This window comes from Hyla sarda, chromosome 2 (assembly GCF_029499605.1).
Source record: "Hyla sarda isolate aHylSar1 chromosome 2, aHylSar1.hap1, whole genome shotgun sequence".
Lineage (NCBI taxonomy): Eukaryota > Metazoa > Chordata > Amphibia > Anura > Hylidae > Hyla > Hyla sarda.
Genome location: NC_079190.1, coordinates 60,760,933 through 60,782,747, shown reverse-complemented (window position 1 = coordinate 60,782,747; position 21,815 = coordinate 60,760,933). Strand labels below are relative to the sequence as shown.

The window sequence follows — 21,815 nt, the reverse complement described above, 5'->3', positions numbered from 1 at the left end:
TTGTGGGTTACATGTCTATCCACAGGTTCCCATGTGTCTATATACTATAATATTTATGGACCTGTGACGTGTCCGGGAACATGATTTCATGGCAGTCTCAGTATTGTTTCCATCTGTGGCTTTGTACACATTGTGCGTTCTGTGCGGCTATATCTATTTTCTATTTTTGTGTTTGGACTATTATACGGTTTATATTGGTTTCACATTAGATTTTGAAGCATTCCACCCGCATAACTTAGTATTTTTCTTACTATCTAGTGTTATGTTCTGCTATAGGATAAATTTTCATGTATACCATTATGCCCATCTGCGGTTTTTGCACATATAGGTTGGGGTTCACAACATGAGTTTTATCTGTTATTCTATCTTTATGTATCATTTCTTATTGTGTTTGGGGTTTTCCCTATGCTGATTTTGTTATGACATTTTATATTAGTTTGAACTTGCACAGCCTCTCGTGTATGTTCCACGGGAGGTTATTGTGTAGTAGTATTTTACTGTTTGTATATATCTATGAACATCATTATAGAAATACTCATATAACAAACAGGTTACCTATGGGTTAATCGGCCATCTTTTATGCCTTAATTAGACTCAACCTGGCCGCATCTTTTTTCGGCTACCTTCCATATGCCACGTCACATCCTGTTTGATGGAGGCGGGGAGTTTGTTTCCACCGTGGGACCCGACCATAAGCCAGTGGGTATTTAAACCCCCGTGTGACAAGGTACCAACGCCATGATTAAGAGCAACTGGTTGAAACGCGTCGGCGGTTCACCCCCTTTTTTAAGTGACATGTCACTTGCCACTCAGTGGCGAATTTCCATGTTTTAATAGTTGCCATTAAAGGTTAAGTTTTATTGGATACTTCTACCCAGGAGCCGGACCCTATCCTCTATTCCTTTTCTCATGACTTTCTATTCTTTCCATTGCACGGATCCATCAACATACGATGGTTTCAGCAAACAATGGTCCATTTGGAACGGATTACCATCGTATGTTGAGGGACCACTGTACTAATATATATATATATATATATATATCTATCCGAAGTAAACCGCGGCACTCAATGGATAAGGTGCAGAAAGTTGTGATCTATTCCATGCTAATACAAAGCAAGCTTGCTTTGTATTAGCATGGAATAGATCACAACTTTCTGCACCCTATCCATTGAGTGCCGCGGTTTACTTTGGATGTGTGAATTGCCTTGACCGGGCTCCCCTGCCGCTGGCACCCCCCAGATCCACATGGTGTGCTGTTCCTTTGGAATTTGTTTGGAAAGAAAGAAAGAAAGAAAGAAAGAGAGAAAGAGAGAGGCAATGGGGGAGATTCATCAAAACCTGTCCAGAGAAAAGGTTGCTGAGTTGTCCATAGCAACCAATCAGATCGCTTCTTTCATTTTTGACAAGGCCTCTGCTAAATGAAAGAAGCGGTCTGATTGGTTGCTATGGGCAACTCAGCAACTTTTCCTCTGGACAGGTTTTGATAAATCTCCCCCATTGCCTCTATAATATACATACATTACTAATATATGTTACTATGCATTGCCTATATATTGCACATAAATGACTATACATTGCCTATACATGATTCATACACTGCTATATACTGCCCTAGAGTGTCCATACATTACTATACGTCTTCCATATAGTCTCATACACAGCCTAAGCACAGGCATGAAGCAGTGACTGGTATAATGTAACCACACAGCACGGAGAGCTACTACACGGCCGGGCACTGCAGGACTACACTTCCCGGCATCCTAGGCGTCCGTATATGATGACGTCACTGCGCGGCGCCCGTGTTTGCGGTAGAATGTGTCGGGCCCTGTGTTTGGATGTGGCGGCCGCTCCGGGGCCTCTCGCTGGTCGCTTGTCTTGAGGTGAATATTCACACAGTGCGTCTATAGTCCGCTCCGGGGTATTATCATGGTGTGTGAGCTGGTGATCACATTGACCTAACAGGGCTGTAGGAGAGCCGGGTGCTCGACTGTGCTGGAGCCTTAGGCCCAGATTTATGAAAACTGAGTCTGATGCCCCATGTTGGACATTTATAGCGATTTTGTGTGGTTACACCAGTGTTTCCCAACCAGGGTGCCTCCAGCTGTTGCAAAACTACAACTCCCAGCATGCCCGGACAGCCGTTGGCTGTCCGGGCATGCTGGGAGTTGTAGTTTTGCAACAGCTGGAGGCACCCTGGTTGGGAAACACTTGGTTACATGCTGTACGCCATAAGGGTCCTAGACATGGGGTCTATGGGCCGCTGTTGGTGTCCATTATGTTGGGGAATGGGCCGGTGTTTTTGTTCTGCAGGAGAAATGGTGTTGGTGTGAATATAGCCTTAGGGTGAGTTCTAGAGATGAGCGAATTTACAGTAAATTCGATTCGTCACGAACTTCTCGGCTCGGCAGTTGATGACTTTTCCTGCATAAATTAGTTCAGCTTTCTGGTGCTCCCGTGGGCTGGAAAAGGTGGATACAGTCCTAGGAGACTCTTTCCTAGGACTGTCTCCACCTTTTCCAGCCCACCGGAGCACCGGAAAGCTGAACTAATTTATGCAGGATAAGACATCAACTGCCGAGCCGAGAAGTTCGTGACGAATCGAATTTACTGTAAGTTCGCTCATCTCTAGCGAGTTCACACCTGAGTGTTTTTGCTGCAGATCTGAAGCTTATTTGCTGCTGTAGGTTTTGCTGCCCATTGAAGTCAAAGGACAGCAAAATTGCTGAAGCAGATCTGTAGCAGAAAATACGCAGAAAATACGCATGTGTGAACGCACCCTTAGCAGCAGTCATCTTGATTTAGCACTAGTGGCAGTTCTGGGTTACTGCAGCTCCCATTGAAGTGGACAGGAGCAGAATTGCAGTAACCCAGCACGGCCACTATACGATGGATGGAGCCAACTGTTTCCTGTTACCCTCTGTATAGGGTGCACAGCTCCTGTATACAGCTGAACAGAGGAATATCCTCACTAGACCCTCACTATCCTGAGGATATAAGTAACAGAAAACACCTTTAGGCTATGTTCACACGGCAGAATGTTCGCAGGGAGAATCTCCTTTGCAGACATTACGCAAACTGCGGAGCGCTGGCTTAATATGCCGGTGCTAGGACCACACAGGAATGCGCCGTCTTATAGACAGCTATGCGTTCAGTGCGGACTCGTGTGGATATGGAAAATGCTGTGCTGGAAACAACTGGCACAGAAATTCTGCAGTGTGCACAGAGCAGCAGAATCCCTTTCAATTCTATGGGACTCTGCTGCAGCGGAATCTCCTTATTGGAATCCGGCACGGAAATTCTGACATGTGAACATGACCTTTGGGTGCATTCACAGGAGCAGATTTTCTTTTAAACTCAGAGTGTTTCCCGCTGCAAGTTTGAAAGGGGCGGGTCTCAGCGGTCTGTCCGCAGCAAAATTTTGGCAGCGCAGTCTCTGCTGTTGAAAATCTGCAGCAGACCCTATTGACTTGGGGTCTGCAGCAGAGATTCCGCTGCTGAAAATGAGCTGCGGAGAGACCCACATTCACAGCCGGAAACACGCTGAAAGTTTGTGAAAGGGCCCTTGGGGACAAAAATTGGAGGAATAGTACAATATTGCTAGTGATGCACCAAAATGAAATTTGTGGGCTAAAACAGAAAATTTAGGATGTGTTTGGCCGGAAAACTAAACCGAAAGCTAAAATGACATGCGCTGTTCACTTATAGTTTTTGTTTAATCGTATCATCTTAGAATTTTACACAGCATCTGGCTTTGCAGCTGACCCCAAACTACAACTCCCAGCCTGTTGCACTATAGGTTATAGTGCAACATGCTTGGAGTTGTAGTTTTGATTTGGATCAGCTGCAGAGCCATAAGCTGTGTCAGGGCATGCTGGGAGTTGTACTAGTTTTGGGTCAGCTGCTTTATTGAGCAGTGATCTGCAACCTGTGGGTCTGCAGCTGGTGCAGAACGTAAACTCGCAGAGGAGGGGACACACTATGGGGTAACACAGAGGAGGGGGGCACACTGTAGGGGGGGTACACTGTAGGGGGGGGGTGCACAGAGGGGGCACACTGTAGGGGGACACACTGTAGGGGGGGTACAGAGAGGAGGGGGCACACTGTAGGGGGGTACAGAGAGGAGGGGGCACACTGTAGGAGGGTACAGAGAGGAGGGGGCACACTGTAGGGGGGTACACAGAGGAGGGGGCACACTGTAGGGGGGTACACAGAGGAGGGGGCACACTGTAGGGGGGTACACAGAGGAGGGGACACACTGTAGGAGGGTACAGAGAGGAGGGGGCACACTGTAGGGGGGTACACAGAGGAGGGGGCACACTGTAGGGGGGTACACAGAGGAGGGGGCACACTGTAGGGGGGTACACAGAGGAGGGGGCACACTGTAGGGGGGTACACAGAGGAGGGGGCACACTGTAGGGGGGTACACAGAGGAGGGGGCACACTGTAGGGGGGTACACAGAGGAGGGGACACACTGTGGGGGGGTACACAGAGGAGGGGACACACTGTGGGGGGGTACACAGAGGAGGGGACACACTGTAAGGGGTACAGAGAGGAGGGGACACACTGTAGGGGGATACAGAGAGGAAGGGACACACTGTAGGGGGGTACACAGAGGAAAGGACACACTGTAGGGGGGGGAACACAGAGGAGGGGGCACACTATGGCATAGCACACAGAGGAGGGGTACACAGAGGAGGGTACTCACCTACAGGCTGTATGTTCACCTTCCTGAGCTCCCCAACACAGTGACACCTGGCAGCGAGGAGGAGGGAGTGCGAAAACCTATGAGACAGCACATTGCAGGTGTAATGAAGCAGTGCCCCTGTAGCCGAATGTGACCCGAGCTGTGATTGGCTCAGGGGCTTGCGCACCTTCAACTACCGGGACACAGTTTTCTTCTTTCACCATCTCGCTCCCTCTTACTCCATCCCCGCTACCCTCTCTCACGGGGATGGTGACACAGTTTCTCCGCACATCTACCCCCTGCCTGCTAGCTGATGCAAGACTACAACCCCCAGCATGTCCTCACTGTAATGGCATGCTGGGAATTGCAACAGGTAGCTGGCAGATAATAGATGGGTGAGTGGGAGAAAGGCTGGGAGATGTGCAGAGAAACTGTGTCCCTGTCCCCCTGAGAGAGGGAGCAGGGAAGCTGATAACTCTGTCTGTATATTAAAGGGGTTATCCAGGAAAAAACTATAATCGACTGGCTCCAGAAAGTTAAACAGATTTGTAAATTACGTCTATTAAAAAAATATTAATCCTTTCAGTACTTCTGAGCTGCTGAAGTTGAGTTCTTTTCTGTCTAAGTTCTCTCTGATGACACGTGTCTCAGGAACTGTCCAAAGTAGAAGCAAATCCCCATAGCAAACCTCTTCTACTCTGTGCAGTTCCCGAGACAAGCAGAGATGTCAGCAGAGAGCACTGTTACCAGATAGAAAAGAACAACTCCACTTCAGCAGCTGATAATTATTGGAAGGATTAAGATTTTTTAATAAAAGTAATTTACAAATCTGTTTAACTTTCTGGAGCCAGTTGAGATATATATAAACATTTTTTTTCCTGGAATACCCCTACAGTTCCTGTAGCAGAGGTTGCGCGTGCCTGAGCCGGTCACAGCCCGGGTGAAATTCGGCTACAGTGGCACATACACATAGAGGAAGGGAGCAGTTGCATCGGGCGCACAATGAGGTTGTTCTTTTTGTTAGCCACACCCCCTGCTATAAGCCACACCCCTGATGGGCGATCATTTAGTTTTCCGAAATTTCCGTGCTTCCCTAGAGATTAGCCCTCATAATAGGCCCAGCAATCAACCGATTAAAATATCCAAAATGTTTTTTTTTTTTTATTTTCACTATTTTAGCAGTAAATTTAATTTTTATTGGGAAAAATGGATGTTACTGTATTTATTTAATTTTTACTTTAAACCTTTTTTTTTTGTTAACATGTCTGTCCGATCTTATGATCACTGGTAATAATACATTGCAGTGCAGGCGTTCTAGAGTGTATTGTGTCAGTGTTTCGCCTTTGTCAGGTCTTAGGCTGCCCTGCATTTTTATCAAAGGGAGTTCCCTCCATCTTTACCACAATGGCTACAATCTCCTTTCTCTCTACCCAATGTTTTCCAACCAGGTTGCCTCCAGCGGTTGCAAAACTACGACTCCCAGCATGCCCGGACAGCCTTTGGCTGTCCGGGCATGCTGGGAGTTGTAGTTTTGCAACTGCTTTAGTCACCCTGGTTCGGAAACACTGTTCTATACCAGTGTTTCCTAACCAAGGTGCCTTCAGCAGTTTCAAAACTACAACTCCCAGCATGCCGACAGTCAAAGGATGTCCAGGCCTGCTGGGGATTGTAGTTTTGTAACAGCTGGAGGCACCCTGGTTGGGAAACACTGATCTATAGAGACGAGACCTTTTAATATCCCTCTATGAGAGATTATTTTGTATTATTGACTTTTATTGAAGAATAAAAAAATAAGCATACAGTTTTAAAACCAGAGGTCTCATGACTTGACCCATGGCAGGCATCGCACGGCGCCAGGAGCAGGTGGCGTGGACGTAACGGTAAACTGTGGCGGCTCACGGGCGTCTGGTGGTTCAACTGACCGCTACAGGATCAGATGATCCGACGTGGGCTTCTGTAAAGATGGCCTCTTATGTACAAGTACATACACTGCTGCTGTTTGGTTTACCAACTATGGGGGAGATTTATCAAAACCTGTCCAGAGGAAAAGTTGCTGAGTTGCCCATAGCAACCAATCAGATCGCTTCTTTCATTTTTGAAAAGGCCTCTGCAAAACGAAAGCAGCGATCTGATTGGTTGCTATGGGCAACTCAGCAACTTTTCCTCTGGACAGGTTTTGCTAAATCTCCCCCCATGTCTCATGTTTTCTATAGGAATAATTGTGTGTGTATAAGGGTCTCCGCACATCACATTTAAAGGTTCTGCCCATGTAAATCTCCCCCATATTCCTCCCTATTAGACTGGGTTCACACATAGGGGAGATTGTAGGGATACCATAATTTATAAGACAGAGTACCGATACCTTTTTATGTTTTTTGTTGTGACAGCAGAGGTGGCTCTAGACTTTGTGAAGCCTTAGATGAAAGTCGAACATGAGTAGTAATTAAGATATTCCCCCTGTAGTTGGATAAGGACCCCCCCCCCCCACCTATTAGTTAGAAGCACCCATTAGGTAGATAGGTAGGAAGAGAATCCCCCCCCCGAATTAGGTTCACACCAACAGTAAATAGGTAGGGAATCCCCCTTATTAGATAAAATCCCTCGGTAGAAAGGAAAGCCCCCAGTAGGTAGTGTAGGAAGGAATTTCCCTCCATTACAAGCCCCTTGTAGGTAGGAAGAAGGTAATTCTCCCCATTAAATTGAAGTCCTAAGTAGGTGGGTAATCCCACCCCCACCCCCCCAATGAGGTAAAAGCCCACAGTAAATAGGTAGGGAATCCCCATTAGGTAGTAGCCCCCAGTAGGTAGATAATCCCTACCCCCATTAGGAACAAGCCCATAGTATATGGGCAAGGAATCCCCCCTATTGGATAGAAGCCCCCAGAAGGTAGGGAATCCCCCCCCCCCTATTGTATAGAAGCCCCCAGAAGGTAGGGAATCCCCCCTATTAGGTAGAAGCCCCCAGTTGGTAGGTAGAGAAATCCCCCTCTTAGGTGCAACTGTGTTTGGGGAGAAGATGGCCAGAAGGGTGGAGGAATGTTTAAACTAGGGACTGGGGGAAGAGGAGAACTACAAAATAGAAGGGGAAGACAATGTGGAGGTAGAGCTGTAGAAGTATTAAAGGGGTATTCCAGGAAATATATCAACTGGCTCCAGAAAGTTAAACAGATTTGTAAATTACTTCTATTAAAAATTTTTAATCCTTTCAGAACTTATGAGCTTCTGAAGTTGAGTTGTTCTTTTCTGTCTAAGTGCTCTCTGATGACACCTGTCTCGGGAAACGCCCAGTTTAGAAGTAAATCCCCATAGCAAACCTCTTCTAAACGGAGCGTTTCCCGAGACAGGTGTCATCAGAGAGCACTTAGACAGAAAAGGACAACCTTAACTTCAGAAGCTCATAAGTACTGAAAGGATTAACCTGTTCAGGACACAGGGCGTATGCATACGCCCTGCATCCCGAGTCCTTAAGGACTGAGGGCGTATGGAAATCATTCAGCAGGCATCCCTACACATCGCCCAGGGGGGTCCCCCCCCCCCCATGTCGGCGATCGGAGAAAATCGCATGTCAATTCAGACATGCGATTCTCTCCAATTCCTGGCTGATCGGGTCTCTGGTGACCCGATCACCCGGAAAATAGGGCTGATCGGAGTTTTCAGCGACAGCCCCGATCAGCCTAAGGGATAGGAGTGAGGTCGCAAAGCTGCGATCTCCTCCTATCCCCTGCCATTAACAGAACGGAGTTCTGTCCAATGGCAGCGCAGGACAGGGGGTTGCTATGGCAACCCGCCGTTCTGCCCGCCCCTGGATGTCGAGGGGATCGTGGGAAGAAGTTGGAGGCCGTACCTGCAGGAAAAGATGCCTGGGGACCCGGGATCTTCACTGGAGACTGCTGCATCCTGGCTGAGGTAGGGAATCGTCGGGGGGGGGGAATTGAAAGTGAAAGTAAAACGATCTTTACTGTGGCAACCACTAAGAAGGCCAAACTGCAACTCCCAGCATGCCCAGACAGCCAAAGGCTGTCTGGGCATGCTGGGAGTTGTAGTTTTGCAACATCTGGAGGGTCACAGTTTGGAGACCACTGTTACAGTGGTGCCTAAACGGTAGCCCTCCAGATGTTGCCAAACTACAACTCTCAGCATGCCTGGACTGCCCAAGCATGCTGGGAGTTGTAGTTCTGTAACATCTGTCCCTTCAGACTTTGCAATTTTCATGACATTTTTGAAAATTGCTGCTATATTTTGAAGCCCTCTAATTTTTTCAAAAAGCAAAAATATGTCCATTTTATGATGCCAACATAAAGTGGACATATTGTATTTGTGAAGAAAAATAAAATTTATTTTGAATATCCATTTTCCTTACAAGTAGAGAGCTTCAAAGTTAGAAAAATGCTAAATTTTCAAAATTTTCATGAAATTTGGGGATTTTCACCAAAAAAGGATGCAAGTAACGCCGAAAATTTACCACCAAAATAAAGTAGAATATGTCACGAAAAAAACAATCTCCGAATCAGAATATTTGGTAAAAGCGTTTTCGCGTTATTAATTCATAAAGACGGCGGTCAGAATTGCAAAAAAGGGCTCAGTCCTTAAGGGGTTAAGATGTTTTAATAGAAGTAATTTACAAATCTGTTTAATTTTCTGGAGCCAGTTGATATATTTAAAAAAGTTTTTTTCCTGGAAAACCCCTTTAACAATGGGCTATTACTATTAAAGGAGTACTGCAGTGTAGGACAATAAGGATCTGACCGCTGGGACCTCCAACACTCTCCTTGCACACAGAGTGGGGTCGGCACACTCCCTCCATTTGTCTCTATGGGAGAGCTGGAGATACCCGAGCTCTTTACTCGTGTGTCTCACAACAACCAATGACAGCTCAGCTTTCACTTTACAAGAGCTCATTAAGATATGAAAGTTGAGCTGTGATTGGTTGCTGTGGGAAAAAAGACAATGAGGGTTTCAGGCTGATTGATAGATAAATCGGGGGCAATAAGTATCCCATAAGATGTCTACTAGTAAGCTACAAAAACATTACACTTCAGCACGGCCAAATTCACCAAACAAACAGAGGACCTCAGTGACATATATTAGGACCATGCCCTCAGTAATAAAACTACACAAGCTAATGGGACATTTTTAAGAGCGTTTTGAATGGATATTGTGAACGACGCATAGCCATAGTAATAAACGAGTTGAAAATAGGAGAAAAAACTATTTGGCTAACCAAAAGAGTTAGGGGGGGAAATACAGTAAATGACAAGAGGAAAGCATTTAGACTACTTACACAAGAAAGTAGTGGTAAAGGGAGGCACTAATAAAATTATAAGGAGAAAAATCTATTTTGTAAAAAAAAAAAAAAATACAAATAAAATTATGAAAAATTGATTGCCATAGAAAGTGAAAGAGCCGAAAATTATTCACCTACATAAATAATAAGAAACTTAAAACTGTAAATGTTTGCCCTCTAAGAAATAATCTGGGTGTAATGATGGAGGAAGATGAGGAAAAGGCCAATCTACTGATTGGGTTTTCCTGTGTAAATACAGTAGTGGAAAAAGCAATGTCAGATGATCTCACCTGTTTAACCCAACAAGAAGTTCGGTACTGCCTTATTAACATAACACACAAATTACCGGGCCCAGATGGCATCCATCCTAGGGTTAATCCCATCCGACTGTATAATCCCACCCAACACTTGATATGTACTTCCATTATTAATATTTAGATGACGTGCATTTGATGGATTCCCTGAATTGTCAAACTGTAATACCCCATATCTTGGAAACGGAAGAGCATATCAAGAAACTGTAAAAAGATGTCATCAGGGCTACATAAGATATTTAAAGGGGTAATCTGGCCTTAGACATTTTATCCCATATCCAAAGGATAGGGGATAAGATGTCTGATCGCGGGGTATTGTGGAGTATCGTGTCCAATTCTGGGCACCTGTACATAAAAGAGGACATGGCAGAACTGGAGAGGGTGCAGAGGAGGGTGAGAAAGGTAATTAATGGTATGGGAGGATTACAGGACAAAGACAGGTTATCAAGCTGGGGGTTTAGTTTAGAGAAAAGACGTCTTAGGGGCGATCTGATTACCATGTACAGATATATGAACGGACAGTACAGAGATCTTTATTAGGATATTTTTATACCTAGACTGATAACCATGACAAGGGGGAATCCTCTATGTCTAGAGGAAAGAAGGTTTCACCATCATCACAGACAGAGATTCTTTACTGTAAGAGCAGTGAGACTCTGGAACTAACTCTCTGCCACCATTATGTTGTGATGTCTGACTCAATAAACAGTTTAAAAATACAATATTACAGGTTATGGATACTAGATTTATATGGATAGTACGTTGATCCAGGGATTTATTCTGATGCCATATTGGAGTCGGGAAGGAAATTTTCCTGTCGTGGGGCAATTGCCATCAGCCTCATGGGGGGTTTACCTTCCTCTGGATCAACACAGTAGGGTTATAGGTTGAACTTGATGGACTTTGATGGGTGTGATAGTTTGTAAGGTCGGATAAAAATAAATACTATGTAACTATGACTTATTGGAGGAAACAACATCTCATCCACTGATGGCGAGCCATCTGTGTGATCTGCAGGTATCAGGGACACTTGCAGAAGTACAAGTACTTGTCTGTTTTGGCACTGATACCAGGATCAGGCATCACTATTTTACCTGAAAAGGAGTTTATTTAAAATGCAGAAAAAGGAAATCTTTACATTATAGTTATTTTCTTAAAAATACTGATCAAAATACTTCATGTAATCCGAGCCTCATTGGCAATTGTCACCCATAGGTTCCCTTGATAAAAAAGTATTCCGTACGGGACACCTCTGTAGAAATGTGCACTTGGCGCTGCTTTTCTATACACTTGTAAAATATGTATTCTGACTTATACCAAAAGGACACCCGCTCGACAGCTGTTGGATGAAGAAGAGCCTCTTGATACATGAAGCATATACATGAAAAATGACCTGCAGTAATACCTGTTGGCCTTATCCTTTAGGGTAGATGTCCACTATTATCATCACCTAATAATCACTCCCATTGTTAGAATGATGTTCCTGCCCATCTGACTGATTCCCTGAATGGTCAGACAAACCATAAATCCTCATGGGATGGATAACTTTTTTTTTATTTTTCCTGTAGAACCTATTCATATAAGGAATTCTTGCAGCAAAAAGAGTAAACGGAGGGCACTCACGGTACTGATGTCATGCAAACTTTTTATTCGTGGTGCATAAAATCACCAGCAGCGGGACGCTGCTGGAGATTTTATGTACCCCGAATAAGAGGTTTGCTTGACATCAGTACCGTGAGTGCCCTCCGTTTACTCTTTTTGTTGCTGGAATTTTACTTATGCTACAGAGAGGGAGCACCACCGTTCATTGCATTCACCCGTATTCCCCTGCTCTCAATTGAAGTTTGGATTGTGTGGCTACATATATGGACATTTATCAACAGGTTTAGTCAGGTTTTCTTTACTATAATTGTCGCAAAATTGTCGCAACTGCGACTACGTGATTTTTCATGCGACATTTTGACTGGAAAGCGAGAAAAGCAAGTTTTCCAAAAATTAACTACGTAGTAATAATTTTAAAATGGACTACGGGTAGTCAGGTATTTATTAACTGCGACAGTCGCAACTGCCCAAAAGAAAGTTGCAACAGGGTTAAAAATTGACTAAATTTACTCCAGCTCAAACATGGAGCAGAAAAAGCTACAACCAAAGGAAAAATTGCTTACGTGAAAGAAAATTATCAACAGGCTGAAAGCAGTTAATAAATAAGTCACACATAAGCAAAAAAAAAAGTAAGGAAAAAATGACTAAAAAAAAGAATACATAAGCAAACATTGATAAATGTCCCTCATAGTGCCTAACATGGTTTAGTCAGTGCCGATCACTGTATCTACTTTGGTGCTATTCATATGAGGTCTTGTTTTTTGCAGGACAAGTTGTATTTTTTGATGGTACGCTTTATTTTACCATATAATATGTTGAGAAACAAAAAGAAAATTATGGGAGGGGAATTTAGTTTCTTTATGATGTAAAACTGTATTAACATACAGTAAAAGCATGTGCAGCCGTGCAGGAAATTACTCCGGATGTGACTCGGCGTTATACCAGTGCTGTGTTCCCTCCATACTTAGTTTATCCTGGTCCCAGCCGTCAAATACCCCTTTAAAGGGGTTATCCAGGAAAAAACTTTTTTTTTATATATATCAACTGGCTCCAGAAAGTTAAAGGAGCACTCCAGAATATAAAAAATTTTTTCCTGGATAACCCCTTTAAGTGGCTGCACAATTATGCACTATACAATGCAGTGTAAACATTTTCATTCGATCTGTTGAACCTTTAGTGACTGTAAGGTAAGATCAGACCTTTAAAGTATTGTTCTCATATACTTTTAGCATTGATATTGCATTGCTCTTTCTATAACCAGTTATATAACAATGCAGGGAGACCTTGGGGAAATGACATTCACCTTTATTATCACACTGCTCCAGCTCTTCCAGGATTTGTCTATCCTTCCTATTGTATGGTATGAACAAGGTTCTTAGGGTTTGCTCCGTCAGGTTTTCTGTAGCAATTTATCATGGTAAGAAAAAGCTCAGCAATGCTATGCTACAAAAGGGAGCAGCTCTAGGAGCATTTAAAGGTGCACTTCTATGCAGCTTTTGATATAGTTTTCTATGGTAGTGGTGCTGCCCTCTGACCTCTGGGTTTGAGTCCAGCCTTACAGATGAACCCGCCAACCATCTGATGCATAATGGGGCCTGCTGACTAAGGATAATGGGGGAGAGGAAGGATCGGACATGCTGAATTCATTCTGCCAAGATTTCACGTGTACAGGGATAAAGGCATGAAGCATATCTGTCAGCTCATTCGGTTATGTTCACCCTTAGATTACGTTCACACGTACAGGATCTGTTGCATATTTTCTGCAGCTGATTTTGCTACTCATTGAAGTCATTGAGTTGCAAAAACAAGCTGCACAAAATATGCAGCAGATCCTGTATGTGTGAACGTATCTTAAGCACATCCACACGTACATAATCTACTGCAGCGTAAAATCTGCAGAAGAGTTTGATGCTATCCATTGACTTCAGTGGGTCTGCAGCAAATCTGCTGCTGCTATTCCGAGAAGTTTATGTATGTGTGAAGGCTTTGCTTATGTCCCTCTATTATTGTTCATTGTTTGAATAAGATCAGATCCTGTCCTTGTAGATCAAAAATAGCTTTTATATTGGAGAGCAGAATCTGATCCGTTCTTTGCCATTAAATCATTCCTATGTCCCGGTTACCTTTCTGACGTCCCGTGCGTGCGCCCATCGAAGCAGAGGGGAGCGGAGCAGCGAGGACACGCGCGCATGGTAAGTTAACAGCGGCACGTCATCTTCTGTGCACCGACCACCGCTCCTCCGGTCCCGGGACCTACTGCTATGGGCTATAGGCCATAGCAGTAGATCGTGACCCCTGACCAGAGGAGCGGTGGTCGGCGCACTGAAGTGGGGCAGTACACAGGCATACAGCCTCAAGTCATACACTGTTTATGGCTGAAGGCTGTAGGTCTGTGGGGGCCACTGCCTACCTAATGTGGGGGGGGACTATACTGCCAAACTAATGTGGGGGAACTACAACCTAATGTGGGAGGAACTATACTTCCAACCTAATGTGGGAGAACTATGCTCCCTACCCAGTGTGGGGGGGAACTATGCTCCCTACCCAGTGTGGGGGGGAACTATGCTCCCTACCCAGTGTGGGGGGGGACCATGCTCCCTACCCAGTGTGAGGGAGGGGGGACCATGCTCCCTACCCAGTGTGAGGGAGGGGGGGACCATGCTCCCTACCCAGTGTGAGGGAGGGGGGGACCATGCTCCCTACCCAGTGTGAGGGGGGGGGGGGGGGACTATGTTCCCTACCCAGTGTGAGGGGGGGGGGACTATGTTCCTTACCCTGTGTGAGGGGGGGGACTATGTTCCTTACCCAGTGTGAGGGGGGGGGGGGAACTATGCTCCCTACCCAGTGTGAGGGGGGGGGAACTATGCTCCCTACCCAGTGTGAGGGGGGGGGGGTAACTATGCTCCCTACCCAGTGTGAGGGGGGGGGGAACTATGCTCCCTACCCAGTGTGGGGGGGGGGGGGGAACTATGCTCCCTACCCAGTGTGGGGGACGACGACTATGCTCCCTACCCAGTGTGGGGGGGGGACGACTATGCTCCCTACCCAGTGTGGGGGGGGACACGACTATGCTCCCTACCCAGTGTGTGGGGGGGGGGGGGGACACGACTATGCTCCCTACCCAGTGTGGGGGGGACGGGACGACTATGCTCCCTACCCAGTGTGGGGGGGGGGGGAAGACTATGCTCCCTACCCAGTGTGGGGGGGGGGACTATGCTCCCTACCCAGTGTGGGGGGGGGGGGACTATGCTCCCTACCCAGTGTGGGGGGGGGGGACTATGCTCCCTACCCAGTGTGGGGGGGGGGGACTATGCTCCCTACCCAGTGTGGGGGGGGGGACTATGCTCCCTACCCAGTGTGGGGGGGGGACTATGCTCCCTACCCAGTGTGGGGGGGACGACTATGCTCCCTACCCAGTGTGGGGGGGGGGGGACTATGCTCCCTACCCAGTGTGGGGGGGGGGACTATGCTCCCTACCCAGTGTGGGGGGGGGGGACTATGCTCCCTACCCAGTGTGGGGGGGACGGGGACTATGCTCCCTACCCAGTGTGGGGGGGACGGGGACTATGCTCCCTACCCAGTGTGGGGGGGACGGGGACTATGCTCCCTACCCAGTGTGAGGGAGGGGGGGACCATGCTCCCTACCCAGTGTGAGGGAGGGGGGGACCATGCTCCCTACCCAGTGTGAGGGAGGGGGGGACCATGCTCCCTACCCAGTGTGAGGGAGGGGGGGACCATGCTCCCTACCCAGTGTGAGGGAGGGGGGGACCATGTTCCCTACCCAGTGTGAGGGGGGGGGGGGGGACTATGTTCCTTACCCATTGTGAGGGGGGGGTGACTATGTTCCTTACCCAGTGTGAGGGGGGGGGGGACGACTATGTTCCTTACCCAGTGTGAGGGGGGGGGGGGACTATGTTCCTTACCCAGTGTGAGGGGGGGGGAACTATGCTCCCTACCCAGTGTGAGGGGGGGGGGGGAACTATGCTCCCTACCCAGTGTGAGGGGGGGGGGGAACTATGCTCCCTACCCAGTGTGAGGGGGGGGGGAACTATGCTCCCTACCCAGTGTGAGGGGGGGGGGTAACTATGCTCCCTACCCAGTGTGAGGGGGGGGGGGGAACTATGCTCCCTACCCAGTGTGAGGGGGGGGGGAACTATGCTCCCTACCCAGTGTGTGGGGGGGGGGAACTATGCTCCCTACCCAGTGTGGGGGGGGAACTATGCTCCCTACCCAGTGTGGGGGACGACGACTATGCTCCCTACCCAGTGTGGGGGGGGGGGGACACGACTATGCTCCCTACCCAGTGTGGGGGGGGGGGACACGACTATGCTCCCTACCCAGTGTGGGGGGGACGGGACGACTATGCTCCCTACCCAGTGTGGGGGGGGGGACGACTATGCTCCCTACCCAGTGTGGGGGGGGGGGGGGGGACTATGCTCCCTACCCAGTGTGGGGGGGGGGGGGGACTATGCTCCCTACCCAGTGTGGGGGGGGGGACTATGCTCCCTACCCAGTGTGGGGGGGGGGGCTATGCTCCCTACCCAGTGTGGGGGGGGGACTATGCTCCCTACCCAGTGTGGGGGGGGGGGGACTATGCTCCCTACCCAGTGTGGGGGGGGGGGGACTATGCTCCCTACCCAGTGTGGGGGGGGGGACTATGCTCCCTACCCAGTGTGGGGGGGGGGACTATGCTCCCTACCCAGTGTGGGGGGGGGGGACTATGCTCCCTACCCAGTGTGGGGGGGGGGACTATGCTCCCTACCCAGTGTGGGGAGGACGGGGACTATGCTCCCTACCCAGTGTGGGGGGGGATGGGGACTATGCTCCCTACCCAGTGTGGGGGGGGGGAACTATGCTCCCTACCCAGTGTGTGGGGGGGGGGGGAACTATGCTCCCTACCCAGTGTGAGGGGGGGGGGGGGAAACTATGCTCTCTACCGTGTGTGTGTGTGTGTGTGGGGGGGGGGGGAACCATGCTCCCTACCATGTGTGTGGGGGGGAACTATGCTCCCTACCCAGTGGGGGGGGAACTATGCTCCCTACCCAGTGGGGGGGGAGAAACTATGCTCCCTACCCAGTGGGGGGGGGAACTAGGCTCCCTACCCAGTGGGGGGGGGGGGAACTAGGCTCCCTACCCAGTGGGGGGGGGGGAACTATGCTCCCTACCCAGTGGGGTGGGGGGGGGGAAACTATGCTCCCTACCCAGTGGGGGGGGGGGAAACTATGCTCCCTACCCAGTGGGGGGGGGGGGGAACTATGCTCCCTACCCAGTGGGGGGGGGGGGAACTATGCTCCCTACCCAGTGGGGGGGGGGGAACTATGCTCCCTACCCAGTGGGGGGGGGGGACTATGCTCCCTACCCAGTGGGGGGGGGGGGGGACTATGCTCCCTACCCAGTGGGGGGGAGGGAAACTATGCTGCCTACCCAGTGGGGGGAAGGGAAACTATGCTCCCTACCCAGTGGGGGGGGGGGGGGGAAACTATGCTCCCTACCCAGTGGGGCGGGGAACTATGCTCCCTACCCAGTGGGGGGGGAACTATGCTCCCTACCCAGTGGGGGGGGAACTATGCTCCCTACCCAGTGGGGGGGGGGGAACTATGCTCCCTACCCAGTGTGGGGGACAATGCTGTGTACTTAAAGGGGTACTCCACTGCCCCAGCGTTCGGAACTTTATGTTCCGAACTCTGGCTGCGGGGGTTGTGACATCACAGCCACGCCCCTTGTGACATCATACCACGCCCCCTCAATGCAAGTCTATGGGAGGGGGCATGTCAACCAATGATACTCTGATAGTGCCCCTCCCGATGCTAGACTCTGGATCTGCCCCTGTATGGATAGAGAGAGAGCGGGGCTCCTGGGGTATGGATAGAGAGAGAGCGGGGCTCCCGGAGTATGGATAGAGCGGTGCTGTGCCCAGAAAAATACGCATCTTTCACCCATCCGGCCCGCCCTTGTATGTATCCAATTACCTACCTTTTTCTCTGCCACTCAGATCTCACTCCTGAGGGTTGCAGTGAAGCAGCGCATGTGCGAGATCTAAGGTGGCGCAGGCATGAATTGCAAGATTTGAGAGGTGGCGCAGGTGCGAAATCTGACAGACGGCGCTGGTGCGCATTTGCGAGATCAGAGAGGTGGAGAAGGAGGTAGGGTAATGGGATACGGGGGGGGGGGCAGACGGGTGAAAGAGGCGTGTACTGCTCTGATAGTCTTGGAGATGGGGAGGACTGTGCAGAGAGGGAGAGCTGGCCAATCCAAGCAGGCTTTGTTTACAACAACCAGCCAATCACTGGTAAGGTACCGTACATTGCGGTAGAGGGCTAGTCTTATACGGCGATTATATCCCAAACTCTATATTTTGACTGTAAAAGTTGGGGGTCGTCTTATACGCCGGAAAATATGGTATATAATTTGGGTATCATGGTAATCATATGGACCTATATAACAAAGGCCTGTGAAAAATTTAGGAAGCTGATTGGTTGCTATGGGCAACTCAGCAATTTTTCCTCTGGACAGGTTTTGATAAATCTCCCACAATGTGTCATTTTTACCGAAAAGTGCAGTGTGTAGAAGTGGAAGCCCCAAAAGTTACAAAATGATGATTTTATTTTTTCAATTTTGCCCCACAAATCTTTTTTAGTTTCACTGTAGATTTTGTGGTAAAATGATTAATGTCAATACAAAGTAAAATTGGTGGCACAAAAAACAAGACCTCATATATCTGTAGGTAATAAATTAAAAGCGTTAGTATAAGATAGTACGGAGGAAAAACCCTGAGTCCGGGGTTAAAGTTGTCATAGGTACAAGCCGATTGTTATCACTAAGATGTGGATTATATATTCACTATTGATCTGGGCTTCCTAGGTAACTTCAGGTAATACATAAAATCTTGAGCCAGTTACAAATCAATGTATTGTTTAATATAAAATATTAAAATATCTCTAAAGTTCTGCCTCCGCAGGGCCCTTGCGGTATATAGGCTCGCTTAAGAGAATATACTAACACAATTCTTCACAAATAATAAAAATGGTATTCTAATATATTACTGCGGTTCACCCCTGTATAGATCGTTACATATAAAAATCATGTACTAAACCTGCAAAGAAACTGAATAGAAAAAACTGTAGAAAAAAATATATACCGTAATAATATGTCCCAAAAATGAAGTCCTGCAAATAATTGTCCTGTGGAAATAAAGTCCTGAAAAATAAAATGCAAAATAAATCCAAAATGAAATCCAATTAGTGAATCCTAAAAAAGAAAAATGGGTCTTTTCAATGATTCCTTGTGAATAAATATGTCCGGTTTTGAGTCTCTAAATATTGGGTACAATATAGTTATTCCCCAGCAGACACTGTATCTTTTAGTTGTAAGTATATCTGTGTAAATATCCTGTTGGAAAGAAATTTTGGCGCACTGTGCCACTCACCGCCCTTTGGTCAGATGGTCACAGGGTCTCTATGTACAACTCCCCGGGATGGTGACTTTATGACTGGAGGTGGCAACAACCAGTAATGGAGTCAAGCCCCTTCTCACAGTCTAATACCGCTGCCGACAGATATCAATGCTCGCTTCGGCGTGAAGATAAATCCCGCCCGATGTAAGCGGCATGTAGAGGCAGCGCCGTGTGATGTAATCGGTCAGCTGGTTGCAGGTCAGCTGACCTCAGGTGCACTCAATCCCGGTATGTCCCGTAAGTTGGAGTTTACCCTGACTTCGGACGGGAGGTTATAGAGTGGCTGAAAAATCCGGACGTCGTTGTTAAGTCCAGTAGCTGGCACTGAGTCACAGAAGTCTGCTGGTGGATCACAAAAGGTCTGCTGGTGATTATAGTCCTTCTGATGATGATGGTTATAATCCTTTTGTTAATAGTTGCCCCGGACAGTAATATAAATAAACGGACATTCGTTCCAATATAGTCCCTTCATAACATATAGAAAAATATAATGTAAAACAAAAAATGCAGATGATGAAAAAATAAGGTAAAAACGCAGGTGAAACCGCATTGAGTATGAACTTGTAGCAATAACAAACGCGTTTCGGGGTATCTGTGGATGGTATCCTGACCCCTTCCTCAGTGGTGCATACAAAAAACTGAATACCTGGCACTATAATACTGGCTTTTTTATGCTTTTATAATTGGTACACCTGTGTGGTTTTATTTATTTTTACTTTTATTTTATTTTTATTTCTATTTTATTATTTTTTTAAGAAGTGTTATCCCAATACATTCTTGTCATTGTTAAATAAATATATGTTTATCTTGAGATATTATAAGATTCCCAACTGATATCTTTTTTGACAAGTATATCTAAAGTATCCTTAACCAGTATTCACAGTGTTATTAGACCTTAGGTAAATGGATTTCTGTTTCCCATTCTGGATATCGGATCCTAAAGATCCAGACCATATTTTTGTTGGATTAGTTAAACCACACAGGTGTACCAATTATAAAAGTATGAAAAAAAGCCGGTATTATAGTGCCAGGTATTCAGTTCTTTGTATGCACCACTGAGGAAGGGGTCAGGATACCATCCACAGATACCCAAAACGCGTTTGTTATTGCTACAAGTTCATACTCAATGCGGTTTCACCAGCGTTTTTACCTTATTTTTTCATCATCTGCATTTTTTGTTTTACATTATATTTTTCTGTGCATTATATTTTTCTATATATTATGAAGGGACTGTATTGGAACGAATGTCCGTTTATTTATATTACTGTCCGGGGCAACTATTAACAAAAGGATTAAAACCACCATCATCAGAAGGACTATAATCACCAGCAGACCTTTTGTGATCCACCAGCAGACTTCTGTGATCCAGCGCCAGCTACTGGACTTAACAACCACGTCCGGATTTTTCAGCCACTCTATAACCTCCCGTCCGAAGTCAGGGTAAACTCCAACTTACGGGACATACCGGGATTGAGTGCACCCGAGGTCAGCTGACCTGCAACCAGCTGACCAATGACATCACACGGCGCTGCCTCTACATGCCGCTTACATCGGGCGGGATTCATCTTCACGCCGAAGCCAGCATTGATATCTGTCGGCAGCGGTATTAGACTGTGAGAAGGGGCTTGACTCCATTACTGGTTGTTGCCACCTCCAGTCATAAAGTCACCATCCCGGGGAGTTGTACATCGAGACCCTGTGACCATCTGACCAAAGGGCGGTGAGTGGCACAGTGCGCCAAAATTTCTTTCCAACAGGATATTTACACAGATATACTTACAACTAAAAGATACAGTGTCTGCTGGGGAATAACTATATTGTACCCAATATTTAGAGGCTCAAAACCGGGCATATTATTTATTCACAAGGAATCATTGAAAAGACCCATTTTTCTTTTTTAGGATACACTAATTGAATTTCATTTTGGATTTATTTTGCATTTTTTTTTTTCAGGACTTTATTTCCACAGGACAATTATTTGCAGGACTTCATTTTTGGGACATATTATTACGGTATATATTTTTTTCTACAGTTTTTTCTATTCAGTTTCTTTGCAGGTTTAGTACATGATTTTTATATGTAACGATCTATACAGGGGTGAACCGCAGTAATATATTAGAATACCATTTTTATTATTTGTGAAGAATTGTGTCAGTATATTCTCTTAAGCGAGCCTATATACCGCAAGGGCCCTGCGGAGGCAGAACTTTAGAGATATTTTAATATTTTATATGAAACAATACATTGATTTATAACTGGCTTTACTAGTATCTTTACCAGATATCCCCTACACACTCACAGTCCTTTATGTTCGTGGTAAACTTTCGTCGATACTTGAATAATTTCTTGGTGAAAAATTCAAAAATTTCATAAAAAATGAGAAAATTTAGCATTTTTTCGAATTTTGAAACTTTCTGCTTGTAAGGAAAATGGAAATTCCAAATAAGTTATATATTGATTCACATATACAACCTGT

The 21,815-nt window shown here is 46.7% G+C and overlaps 1 protein-coding gene across 1 annotated transcript in view; it reads left to right on the top strand.

The window, feature by feature from the left end:
* The first annotated feature begins 1,728 nt into the window (after window positions 1-1,728).
* Window positions 1,729-21,815, top strand: part of LOC130358532 (NEDD4-binding protein 2-like 2) — a 40,645-nt gene continuing 20,558 nt past the window's right edge. Inside the window, exon 1 of the mRNA XM_056561891.1 lies at window positions 1,729-1,882. Coding sequence (XP_056417866.1) covers window positions 1,838-1,882 — 45 coding nt within the window. The 5' untranslated portion in view covers window positions 1,729-1,837. The remainder of the gene's footprint in view (window positions 1,883-21,815) is intronic.